General features: G+C 34.3%; 1 protein-coding gene across 1 annotated transcript; it reads right to left on the reverse strand.

The window, feature by feature from the left end:
- Positions 1–3,561: 3,561 nt before the first annotated feature.
- LOC114729315 (uncharacterized protein At5g08430-like) lies at positions 3,562–13,252 on the reverse strand. Its single transcript, XM_028916301.1, is given in 8 exon segments — positions 3,562–4,254; positions 5,289–5,659; positions 6,561–6,631; positions 7,870–7,920; positions 10,061–10,120; positions 10,517–10,629; positions 12,459–12,887; positions 12,890–13,252. Coding segments are annotated over 8 exon segments (1,734 nt in total). The 5' UTR covers positions 13,131–13,252; the 3' UTR covers positions 3,562–3,856.
- Between the last annotated feature and the right edge of the window lie 720 nt (positions 13,253–13,972).

Raw genomic sequence — 13,972 nt, forward strand, 5'->3', positions numbered from 1 at the left:
GCATTGTCATTTATTAAAGAACCAGAAGATTATTTAAAAATGATATATAATTCAAGAATTTTTATATGTTGTTTGTTCTCAAAAGAACTAAATAAGAGAACATCACTAGCTATGCTCAAAATTGGATACGTGCAGATTTATAATGTATCAACTTTATATATAGGCCCCTTTAGACACCATGTGGACCAAAGTAATACTCTATAAGTGAAAGATGCATCTATAAAATGGTCACAGGTGTTGATGATCAACTTGCAACCTAAAGTTTGCAAATATGTTCAGATAATTATATTGAGTACATAAGTTCCTAATTATGAAATCAATATGACTCTCGTTGAGATTGTTAGTGATTGTTCTTCTTGTTACTGATGATTATATGTTTAGTAAGAGCCTTCATAAGTAGCTAGATCAGAGTTTATGAGAACATAATTCCCATTTGAGTGTTTGGATGATTGATTTTATATATTTTGCACATAAATGCATTAAGCTAACAATGTATTGTGAATTCTCCCATTATAATTGGCTTTTGGTCAGGAGCCAGACATTTTTCGTCTTAGAATGTGCAATATCTATTATTCCACCATAACAATACACATAGATGGATATTAAAAGTAAGTTGGGATCACTGTTGGATAAGAATCTTCTTATTCTTGTTTGTCTCTAAATGAAACAAAAAAATGTTTCTAAAAGAGATTTATAGATTTGGGAGACCTACATTACATGTTCCAAATATGATGGGGGGAAAATGTGTAGCTGGAAAAGAAAATACATAGAATGTATTTTCACTATCAAATGTAGATCCTTAAATATAGTAGTATGAACTAAAAGTTTATAAAGTATTGTGTTCGTAAAATATTACTAATATTTGTCAGATGCAATTACTGACCCAAATGAGAATTCTTAATTCTTATATTCCAGCTAAAAGTGCTCATATTCTTGAAAACATGCTAAAAGCATAAGATTATGATCGGTTCAAAAAAAAAAAGAAGAAAAAGGAGCGAATGATTATGATGATCATACTAAGGAGGCATAAATTGCAAAAGAGGTTAAGACATAACTCTTTGACCCTTGAAGAGGTTTAAGTGTCTGAAAGCAATAAAGAGATCTTGATATGCTATGTTATAAAAGAAAATGGGACCGATAAAGGAATAAAATTGTCGATAATAATTTTATTGATGATATCACATGATCAAATGAGGATCTTATATATAAATCTGTCATGAGATACAGACAGAGAAATGGTTGGCCAACAGAAAAGAACAGACGCAATGTAACAAGGATTTGTGTATCCCTAGCCCATGCACTTGAAGTGTAATGCTACTATTATGTAAATAGGCATTTGTACAATATAAAGAGAAATAAAGTCTTGTGATGGATTAAATTACATGTCTTATCAACCTAATAGTCTGGTAATAAATGACGTTTTTTCATGTGTGTCTTAGAAATATGTAACTATAATGTATGACTCACTTTATAGTGAAATTATATGTGAATCCCAGAAGGATTCAAATTCTTGTATAAATTCAAACGATCCAATACATGAACTGATCTGAATCATAATGTATGAAAATCCTTGAAGGATTTGAGCTTCTAGAAGCATACAATTATGTTCTCAAGAACATTGTTCAATTAAATGTCTATATGAGGCATATATGGTTAATATCGACTGGAAGAATAATGTAAACATATTCCAACTTGTCTATTTGTGAAAAGATTCAAAATGAGTTTGTTATCAGTACTATTTATGATGATAGCATTGAAACTCCTGATGAGTTTTCAAAAGCTACGAATTACTTAAAGAAAAAGTTTGAAATGAAAGCTTTGAGAAGAATACATATAGATAAATCACATCCATTATGTGAATAAGTAACATCCATTATGTGTTTTGGTAGTTGCAAGATCTTTAGATATGGATTAGAAATCGATTTAGACCTCCAGAAGGTAATGAATAAACACTTGGTCCAGAAGTACTATATTTTAGTATCATTAAAGCATTTATATATTTAGCCATACAGAACCTGATATATCATTTGCTGATTAGCATGATATAGTTTTTATCAACATGAAGATGTTGGAATGGAACTAAAAATATTCTTCATTACTTTAAGGGTGCCATGGAGGTAATATTATTTTATATGAAGGTACCCAAGACTAATCTTAATGGCTATATAGATAAAGTATTCTTGTTTGATCCTTATGTCAATAGATTATATATGATCCGCGTGTGGGTAAACCATAAAAGGACTATTCGTCTCATGATTTTCAGAACATCATGAAATTCATATTTGACATTTTTATCTCATTACAATATTTGGAAGGGTTGTTCGTTATATTAGACTTTGTAGGCTTGAAGATGTCAACTGATGTTGTCAAAAGAGAGAGTTAATACACGCTGTATTCTTTTTTTCTTGTTTATGGTTTTGTCTCACTGGGTTTTCCTAGCAAGGTTTTTAATGAGGCAGCATTGCTAGTGTATCAATGAATAGTGTACTCTTTTTCTTTCGCTAGGTTTTTGTCCCACTGGGTTTTTCCTAGTTGAAGTTTTTTAATGAAGCATATTCATATATATTGGACATCCAAAGGGGAGTGTTATGCATATAATAATATCTTTGTGGATGTCCATATATCTCCCATTATCTCCTATATCTCCTATAATCTCTAATATCTCCCATTATCTCTATATCCAACAATTATCTCATATAATTATGTAATCTGTAGATTCTATCAAAGGTGTAAAACTGTACCTATAAATAGAGGCTACATATAATGTATTGAGCATACTTGAATAGAATGAGAAATACTCTTTCTTGTTGATCCTCTCTTTCTTTGTATGATTCTTCCCTATATTTCTTCTTTATTTATAACACCTAAGTCTTTTATTTTGGAGTTTTCAATGTTTTAATTGAACCTAGGAACTAAATTGTAAATTACCTCCAATACCATTGGATACATTATTTTTATACATAATACAATATAAATTCCCTCTACTAAAACATGAATCAAAAAGAAAAATCGTGCAAAGGTACTTAAGGACTCAAGTCCTTTATTATTATTATTATTATTTTGGCTAGAAGGATTCAAGTCCTTAAATGTGTATAATTCATGTGTATACAACTTTTCTGCAGTTGTGTGTACTGTGTAGCATAATTTTGATTGTATACAATATATCTTCAATTATATGCACATATCTTTCGTTTTGCACATAATTAAAAATAGGTTACACAATTAGAGTTGCATAGATTGTGATTAAATTCTTAAACAAATTTCATATACCTTTACACCATTAATTTTTTAACCAGGAGCTTTTGACCATTTTTTCCTAAAAATTGGACCAACTTTAAAGAACTACCCAAAAAAAAAAAAAAGAGAAGCCCTATTCTTTCAATAGTTAATAACATGATAGAAATTTCAAAGTAACGAGAAACCTGATAATTATCCTTGGCATTATGACCAATGCTAGCAATGCAAGGATTGGTAATCATCTAGATATGTAGCAAAATTAACGTCAAGAATAGATTTATAAGCTTCATATAAACAAGAAGGATGCAACTGAGAGAGAGACAATGAAAGGCGCCGAAGAGACAAAATGATCAATCAGTGAGCATAAATTCACCAATACAATTGTAAATTGCAGATTGCACATAGCACGTGGATTACACAGAATTGACCTAAATTAATTTTTACCATGGCGAAAAAAAAAAAAACTAATTATTATCGAACCCGCCCTCTTATAACTCCAAAAAAAAAAAAATCTAAGGTTTTCAAATGTTACATGAATTTATCTGACGTCAGTCTTGGGTGTGGCTATGGGCAGAAGACTCCTTTTTTGGCGTATTCGTACTTAATGTTTTGTAATTGATCAAGGGAAAAACCATTGAAGTACATCAACCAAAAATACACATTCATCCGGCCTTTGACCTGCCTTCCAAACCTTAAAATCTGGTGGAAAGTAGTTAGCATCACACCAGTGTTTTAGTAAATCTACTGAAAATGGTCCTTGCACACGGCCCTGAGGATCTCTGTAGTGCCATCCTATCGACTTATCCAGCATCATAGCAGTAGTCTGTTTTGCGGAGTTTGGTTCTTCAGTTTCTTCATCATCGTCGCTTAATTCGATAACCTCAGGTCGTGGAATCGGCTTGTTTGGTGTTTGTTGAGAGACCTTAGCTTTATCAAGTTCAGCTACACCATCATTCTCACATGTAAGGTCTATTTGTTGCACTCGTTGCTGTTGAGTATGAATGCCGTTGCAATTTTCTGCAAAAAGCGTGCCAAAGTAGAGCAATGATATCAAAGGGGTTTGAATGTATGTTGAGATGCGTAATGGCATATTTAGACAGGAGAAGCTAGCTTTTCGAGGGGAGTTCCCCATCCCACTTAAGTAAATATGAATTGGTATTGGAGCTGGTCAACGGCTTCAAAAAGGGATATTACGAAGTCAACTGATGTGTCACCAAGTGGAAGTGTTGCAAAGTGCACTCACTAGGACGTTGACCCTCCAAGATGGCCCGTTGATAGAGACTTTATAGTATGAGATACATAAGTCCCATACTGAAAGGTAAAGAACGCTCAATGGGATATTTAAATGAGCTAGTTCTCCTATATCAACAGTTAACTTTTAGGGGAGGGTTCAATATCCCAAATCACTACCCACTAGTTTTCTCTACAACCTTAGAAAAGTTTGAATTTGATTTTTCATCTCAATATGATAGGACAGGCTGACGCAGGGTGGAGCAATGTATATAAAGATGGATTCCATTGATTGATAATTAGAAAATTAGAGAGCTGCTTCTGCTAGAGCTCCGTTTTTATCCTTTAAATATTTGAGGCATCTAATTTATTAAGTTTTAATTGAAGTTTTCTCTATATCCGCTATTATGGACAAAGCATTACCACTTGGATAAGAAAGCCCACCTTGCTCAGCCCAGCCCGAAATGACTCAAGTTTTTCATGGGTAGGGCCGAGTAGTGGGTGGAAAAACACAAACCATTCATCATTCAGGCTGGCATGGGCCATGCCCTGATCAGTCTTGCCACCCTCACCACCGTTACAATTATCAAGGCTTGATATTTAGCTAGTATTTTTGGAGTTTCACACCCTATCTTGATGGAGATGAATACAAAATTTGATCATGCCATAGAGTTGGACGGGTTGTGGGAGTAATTAATTTCATACAAATCAGATAACGCTTTGGCTTCAAACACTAATTTTCTGACACGTTAGTTGTGCTTTTCAAGCTGGAATTGCTCGTTTGAAATGAAATATGGAAAAGCCGAAGGTTTGTAACATACCTGCAGAAACAGGGTCATGAGAATACACAGAGCCATTAGCAGGCATGTCGCGTGGAACTTCTGAGGATCCCCTGAGAATTGACTTCGGTGAATTGTTTTCGTGTCTTGCACAATCAGCAATATCCGTTGTTGTAATCTCAGGTTCAGAAGCAACTCTAACCTCCTTTCGAATCTCAGTCAGCAAAGATTCCTGCTTGCATGTAGTCTGTAATAATTCTGGTGAATCATTTTCCATCTTTTCTTCGGGAACGTCTGGTGCTGCAGATTCTGATTCTATGTCATCTGAAATAACAGATGGGATTTCCTGCAACAGCCGTGCCTGTTCATCTGGATTCTGAAGCTTCGCCTGTCTCTGTAGGTACTCATCCAGTGTACTTCCTATTAATTAAGGAATCCATACTTTTTGATAGAAAAGCTTTCTCCATATATGTCACATGACACATGATACTCGAAAGATAATTTTAGTGCAAACCGTTCACCATCCTAACAGAGATTTTCTTTCATGAACATGTAAAGGAATTAAAGGCCACTTCATTTAGAAGGGACTTAGAAGGAGTGAACAAAAGTTTAACCCATGCGCATCACATCAGAGAACCATAGAAGCTACTCTTCTGTATGTGCGTGCATGTGTGTGGCAACTGACAACTAACAGAAGTTGAAATGTTGAATGGGTTGTAGAACTCACTCCATCACCAGCATGTTACAAGTAATTATAGATGCAAGATCAAGCTGGGTATGTCACAAGTTATCATATTAAGATGTCAACATAAAAAATACACTAGCAAGCCAGACAACTCTGTTAGAACTGTACAACTCTAAGATCCCACGTAAGAATAAACTGAAAAAGGATTGCCACATATGCTTTTTGCTACTATTTCCCTTAAGTTGATTGGAAGGCACTGAAGAAATCCATCCATCTGAACACAGGAAACTATAAAGATCACAGATTCTAAAAGGCTTGCAACATTATTGACAGGGTTTCTTCATCTTAATCTCTGCATTATAAATAAACAAATGAGAATTGTCATTTGCATATAATCTATTAATACAATGAATATTCCTGAAGCTTCCGAGTATTATATATTAAATGTCAAAATGGCGTGGATTCTATTCACAAACTGATTGTACAGCTCAGTAATAACTAATAATTTGTATTACCCAAATAATGAATATGCTTAGCCAGTCACCACATTTTATCACATTCTAACAAACAGATAGAGAGATATTACTATAATACAGAAAAGAATTTCATCCATAATTAGGAAAGGATATTCTCTGCGCCAACCCTTTTCATTAGCTCGTTCAATAAGATTCTTTAACATAACAAGTTCTCTTGCAAGCCACTAGAACAAATCCACCACATATGAGAAAGAAACAAAGTCAGGTGGAGAATCAAACGAGAAGGATGTTATAGATAGTCAAAACATGCATGTAAAGCGCACGAAACTGTAATATCTGAAGCATAGACGCAGGACATAAGAACAAGGCATGACATCAAAACATATATTGAAAAACGTTTTCTGGCAAAAAAAAAATATATTGAAAAATGTTTATATAGTTAACTCATGAAAACAATGAGCACATGAAAAATAGATCTTGGATGTGCCTCGCATGTTTTCAGATGTGTCAAATAATAAGAATAAAGTGTTTTTCACCATAGTAATCAAATTGCAATTCAAATCATGAATTAGAAGACTCATTTTTTAACCATAAATGTAAACTGGTATTGAATCATACAATGAAAAATAGCGTGAATTATATCATATAAATGATATATACCATAAAAAATTATATACGTAAAAGAAACACAAGTTCATATACTGGTTGCACTCTCAGATATGATTTTTTTTTTTTTTTATTATACTCTAATCTTTGAGGTGATTGTCAGTAGTGTGCCAGTAAATGAAAATACAAATTGTAAAACTTTCATTCTTATTCTAATATTTTCTTGCCTAAAGCTCCAGTATAAAGTATTTGCTCTAGTTTGTGATTTATTAGCTTTATCTGTTGAGCAAACCACATGGACCTCGCAAGACATGTTTATATTTATCCAATGTCACCGTTTGAGCTGTTATCTATCCACCAAGAAAAGGCTTCATTTTGTATTCTATCATTTTGTCTTCTTTCCCTCTATTGAAGGGTAGTGTGTTGTACTTGAAAGATTTTTATCTCACAAACAGAGCCTTCTGAGAACTGTCCCTTGCGTTATTATTTAAAAGGCCCCCAGATTATTTCATCTTCAGATTATGTGCCACTAAGAACTGGTCTTTGTGACCCCCATGAGCCAACATGAATCAATCACCAGAACAGTGGCAATTGCGTCACCCCAACATGCTTCACATGATTCTGATGATTCAAGCAGCAATTCTGGTCATCCATAATTCAAATATTGGGTCTGCACCATTTTTTCAGGGACTTATATTGCGCATTTCTAATAAGAAATTGTATGATTTGGACCACCATATTTTTCACATGGAAGATCAGGAGAACTTGTGTTTATCACAAATAACAATAACATATTATCCCAAATAAAAAAGAAGCATTGAAACAAAAAAAGAAAGCATTACTAGCCAATACTCACATGCTTTGTCATATCCTCGTGCAATATTCTGGCCTTCTGCTCAAAATCCACCTACAACATATGGCACAAGCACCTTATGTAGTGAAGAATATAGAAAAGAAAAATGCTGGAGATTACAATATTTACACAAGCTCATCAATAGGTTTATTTTTCATTTATGGACATATTCAGCTGCAATTCCCTCCAAACAGAGAATGAAATGGCTAGTCGATAATTATGGAGAAAGAGGAAAGAAAGAAGAGCATAGCAAATAAGCAGTCAATAAAGCAAAGGTTCTTCTGGCTTTACAGAGGCCAGAGTCTCTGCCACCAACAAAAGATCCCCACTTCATCTCACAAAATTATGAGTAGAAAGTTACTTCTCTAATCCTTGCTACTTCATCACCATTTTTACCAATAACTGAATTGCCCATCATTTCGTCCTAATTCTATTGCACATAAACCAGTCCCCTACTGGCCTAACCTTTTTTGGGACCGTGATAATATCAGTAAATCTTTAGGTACAAAATCATTTAGGTTATGATGATAAATTATTCAGATTCAATAAGGTATTAATCAGATTACTTGAAGTCATACAGTCCCAAATCATTCAATCAAGAGGACAGTTGTAATGTCTCAATCAAGAAGACAGTTGTAATGTCTGTGCTCAAAAAAATAAAAAAAGAAAAGAAAAGAAGACAATTGTAATGTCATTGATATTCTGTTGAACAGAAAAGTTGGGAAAGAGGGAGGAACAGAGGAAAAAAGGGGAGACAGAGGGAGAAGAGAGAGAAACAAGATAGATGAGAGAGAGGGAGAGGGTGAGAGAGAGAAAAGGGACTAAATACATTAATCTCATAAGCTAATTAAAATTAGTCCTAAGCCACCTATTTATAGCCTTTAGCTACTACTGGTAATCTCTCCTACTTACCCCCAACTAAGTCCTAACTAACTTCTCTCATTTATTATATTTACATATCATATTCCATTTACTTACGCTTTCTAGTATAAACAAAGTCATAAATAAGAGAAATTTTAGCTACAATAAGCACAGATGTCTACGTTAAATTTCTAGAATATAAGAGTTGCAGCTTCTGAAAATGGTTACAATTCTTTGCAACAAAGTCATCACAGTTTTTATTAAAAAACTACTACCAGGGGCATTAAGTTCACATTGGATCTGCATAAAAGTAACTGATGGATCAAGGAAGCAATATCACGTATCGACATTTCAATCTCAACTTTTCTAACCCTAAAAAAACTGCAGGGGGGATGCCATAGGATGCATTAATGCCAACATATTTTTAATTTGACGCTTCCTCCCTGTTAATCCCAACAAATAAAATCGAATCTATTTCCAATTGTCCAAGTGCCTGCAAATATTATACAATCATGCCATGAAATTAAGTGTTATTTCCTATTGAATATCCATCTATTTCTAAACATAATGAACTCTAGTGCGAAAGTATACTCAGTTTAAGTCTCAACTTCAACATTTTTTCTGGTAAAAGAAAAATATGAACAAAGACATCAACCAAAAAATATCCCTCAGATTCAAATCAGAAAAGATAATACAGTCTAAATTCAGAAAGCATGGAGCATTGTCCTAGACATTATGACATAAACATATACAATTTACTCCATTATACCGTCTAGTCACAGTCTAGAGATGCACTCGTATGCTCAAATTCAAAAGCCTAATCAAGCTAGCTAATACTAATTTTGAAGCATATTCAGCTTTATTCCTTCATCAGGTCCTTCTTGTCCTCACCAATGGCTAAATGCTCATTGATAGGGTCTCAACTCTCAACATCTCTTTAGACAATGAAGGGATAAGCCAGCAAAAGTAATTGTGATGGAAAGTCCAAATTGCAGTATTGTTTTCATGATCATCTAACCCTCAGGATCCCTTGAGCAAAATGTGAGGCACAAAACCTTCAACTTCGTAGAGCTTATAGTAGGAATCATGAGGTCCAAGCATAGCCTCAAACTGCAAATTGGTATCCCCTTGCATGGTATCTGATGAGGTTAAAACTTAACAATCAAATCAAACCTGGCAAAGCCAGAGTTCAAGAGCAAACAACTTCCATTTGTGAAGAAGACAGGCAATGCTGTTTATTCCTTGTCATGCATAATTTAAAGCATTATATTGCCCTGCAGCATACCAGAAACTACCCTTTTTAGAAGTAATTGAATTTTAAAACAAAACTTACAATCATAGGCCTCTTGAGCAAGCCACCTTTTACTCTCTGACAAAGATCATCACACTCCTCCTGAAACCAAAACCAATAACGTACACCAAAAAACTTTTAAGGAAAAATTTAATAGATTAATGGGAAGTTCTGGAAAACTTATTCTAGGCATAGGAAACTCTAGTTTTACATATTTTAGCTTTATAGAGACCGTTTTGAATTGATTGTAGTTTTTCCCTACCATCTTTCATCCCTCTCCTCACTCCCTTTTAGTCTAGTGTTCAGTATCATAGATATAATGTAAAGCAGAGAGTTCTGGAACATGATAAATCTCATGGTTAAGTAAAGCAACCACATAAAGTACAACATGTCTCCAATAAAAGCAGGTTAGAAGCAATTTTACACTCTTGACTTAGTACTTGAGTACATCATTTTAGCTAAATACAATTTTAAACTAAAATGAGATATCAGTCATACCTCAGAGAAGTCATCATCAGAAAGCATGTGAATGCCAACATCTTTAAAGAAACCAGAAACTTGAAGGAGAATTTCCCCATTCACATCTTTCATTCCAGGGCACTTCTTTATACCTAAAGGATAGCCCAGGGAGAAATATATTATATATATTCAGTGCATGTGGAACACATAAACAAAAGGTGTTTAGCATGTAACATGAAACGATAATTATCAAAGAGGCCATGCACTAGTATCAAGCCTAGTGAATCATTAATGAGGAGTACAGATAAATAGTGATCACCTGCAGATCTTTAAAGAGATGCATATGAAATAGCAACAATTTAAACTGATAAGCATAAAGGGGTCAAAGACCAGGATTTCTAGCACTAGATATCTTTACTAGAGGGCTTAATTCTGCAGAGCACAATTAATAATTCTCAAGACTTCAATATCCAATCAGTGCAAACCCATCTTTGGTCACTTAGCAACACCTTTTTGACATTAAGTATATACTTTGTGCAAAATGCAGGGCAGGCAGAATCTTTGTAGAGTGAGAGCTGTAACTTATTCAGGTTTTCATGTAACAATTTTTAATCTCAAATTTTATTATTTCATGAAAGCCCTTATAGAACTTAGATTGATAGTTTTCATAAAATTTTCTGGGGCTGTTTCTTGAAATTGTTTATCTTAATATCAAATAACTTCTCTCTTCCGAGGGGGGCAAAAAAGTATATACTTGTGCTATTCGAGCTACAAATGTAAAATGTAATTACTGTTAATATGAACCGTTATATGCTACATTAGAACATGCTATCAATGTGATCAAAGTGTCCTAGACCTTGTAGTTGCTATAAGCAATTTCTTTTTATAAACAAAACCCTGTGTTTTGATAAGATTCAGTCTGAGGTACTCATCTTTTGCTGTTACTGATTCTCCCTTGTTTGAGTAAGAAGCTTTTGTTTTCATCAAAACAACAAGAATCTGTTGGCTCGTTGGTTTAAATTACTACCACTCTCATCAACAAATCCTAATTCAGCTCGAAGTCTAAGCCTTGAGAATCTAGCCTGTCCAATGAATAGGTTGTATGGTAATTGGTACTCCATTGGGAGGTACTCTATTAACTGATTACTACCTTTCAAAGGCAGTAAAAGGCGGTGACAAATAACAGCTTTGAAGAGATATTCATTTCTTCCAGATGGACATCCTTTAATGGAAGAATGGAAATGATTACCTAGAGTGAACAGGTGGTATACAATGGCTCCAATATCTATACAGGTACTAACATCTTGAATTTACAACTATGAAAGACGAGAACGTCGATTAGTTCATTGCCCTTGTAAATAATAAAAAATGGTCAATTAGGCCTCCAAATAACCTGAGTTTGTGAACCCTAAATGAAAATTTAATGAAGGAATCGGCTACACAATAGATTCTCAGCTTCAACTTTTATTGAATGTATTCGGTTCATACATATAGGAGAGGAAATAACAGAAATTACCTAATCTAATTGATTTTGGATAAAAATCTAGTCCATATAAAATCAGATATTTTATCTGATTTTATCTTTTACACATCCTGAGAATAACAACAATAATAATAAACTTAAATGAGCAATTAGATTAATGAGCCCTAATGAGCTTGGGCCTTAGAATATCGCCGTTCAACACCATATGAAAGACATCAGCTGTCGAAGAAGAATATTTAATATGTAGACAAACACATAACATTATGATAAAGTTTGAGGCTGCTTTTATTAAGAGGCTTCTATTTCTTAAAATAACTAGTCAAGTATGAATTCAAGTGTTCAATAAGTTTTTCAGAAAGCCAATCCATGCTGCTGCTTTTGGAGGGATCATTTAAATAGTATGTAGGGGAATAACTTAAGAAGCAAATTGTACATTTAAAAAGCTCAAGTAGAAGCATATTTAATATGTGAAGCCATACCCTACAGCAAACGAATTACCTGTAACTTGCAGAAGCTGGTGGGAGTTCTTCTGAAGATAATCATTTGGATCACATCTTATTCTAATAAAACTACCAACTAATTTACTCTCAATAGTTTCAGGGTCTTTAAGAAGGTCCTGAACTAGACTCTTCCTCAAATATACTAGCTTGATATTAGCAGGAATGATGGCAGCAAAACAGCTCTTAGGTTTTTTTGAAACCCTTTTCTTTGATAGAGTCTTACTCTCTGGTTTTGTTGTCTTCAGGGATTCACACGTTGCCAAGGTGTTCTCATCATCTTCTGAGTTTAATAAAGAGTCCTCAGAAGATTCTTCACAGTTTGCAGCAAAGTGTGACTGCAGCATCTCATGGACTCTGACTCGGCCAATTGATTTCCTTCCAAACAGTGAATGGAGCCTTTCATCACAAACAATTCTTTTCTTTTTTGAGGATGAATAAGGTTATTCCTCATAACATACTCATTTACAATAGCAGTTACTTCATACTGAGTTAATGGCTCGCTAGTATCTTTACCAATTGATTCAAGAAATGAAATCAGTAGTGTCGATCCCCATCCAATGTACTCCCTCTTCTTTGATCTGACTTTCCTTTTTGATCTTGCTGGTGTGTAAACCTGTCCATTGAATTCTTCCACCCAGAAATCGGTACCGATTTCAGTTTTTCTGTTCATTATATTGCTGTGAAATCAAGTTTATATTAATTTTCTCCACTGCTATTGGGCCTGCAAATGCTCTGGCATAGTACTTTCGGTTTCCCTGTTGTCAGCTTCTGACAAGCCTGCAAAAGAGAAAAGTACTAAGACATCATTTGGGACATAAGAGCAACAAGATATCCTTGGACCTCTGCTAAGCCAAATTATGACAGAAATTTATTCTCAACGGTAGATTTTAAGATGTAGGTTTATGAGATTGCTATTCCTTGGTTAATGGAACCCAAAAATAGTTTAGATAAAGGGTCATAATTAATTAAGAACAATCTAAGCTATCATTTAATATCGGCCAATATACATAGTTAACACCAAACTGAACAAGTGTGATCGGTAAGCTGTTGGCTAGACGTGTAGAAAAAGAATCAGTCAACAGTCAGAAAAAGGCTGTTTACTCATCACAGTTTAGGCTTGCTCTAAATACAGTACTATGGTAGTTGCCTCATAGAAGATGGCATGGCAACTACAAATGAAATATTTTCTACCAGGGTATGGTTTGGAGTTCTATCCCTCAGGGTAGTTGCTCGTTCTCTTCCCTGTGATTTAAAGGAAGGATTATTTCTATGAATATCCATCTTTTTCCCTTAAACCATTATATATGCCGCACGCATCCTGAGAATTTCCCTTCAAGTAAATTCATAATCTTTCCCAGCATCAAACAATAGTATTGAATTCAACTGCATTAGTACTGAAACAAGAACCCACGTGCTTTTCAAATGCAGAAACATCTGAATAGTTCATACCGTGAAGAAAACACAGAGGAATTTATTCAAAGGCTGGAAAGAAAAAAGTAGCTGCCAGTATAA

The sequence above is a fragment of the Neltuma alba genome, unplaced genomic scaffold, assembly GCF_004799145.2.
Source record: "Neltuma alba isolate B1F8T4 unplaced genomic scaffold, ASM479914v2 tig00002463_pilon, whole genome shotgun sequence".
NCBI lineage: Eukaryota > Viridiplantae > Streptophyta > Magnoliopsida > Fabales > Fabaceae > Neltuma > Neltuma alba.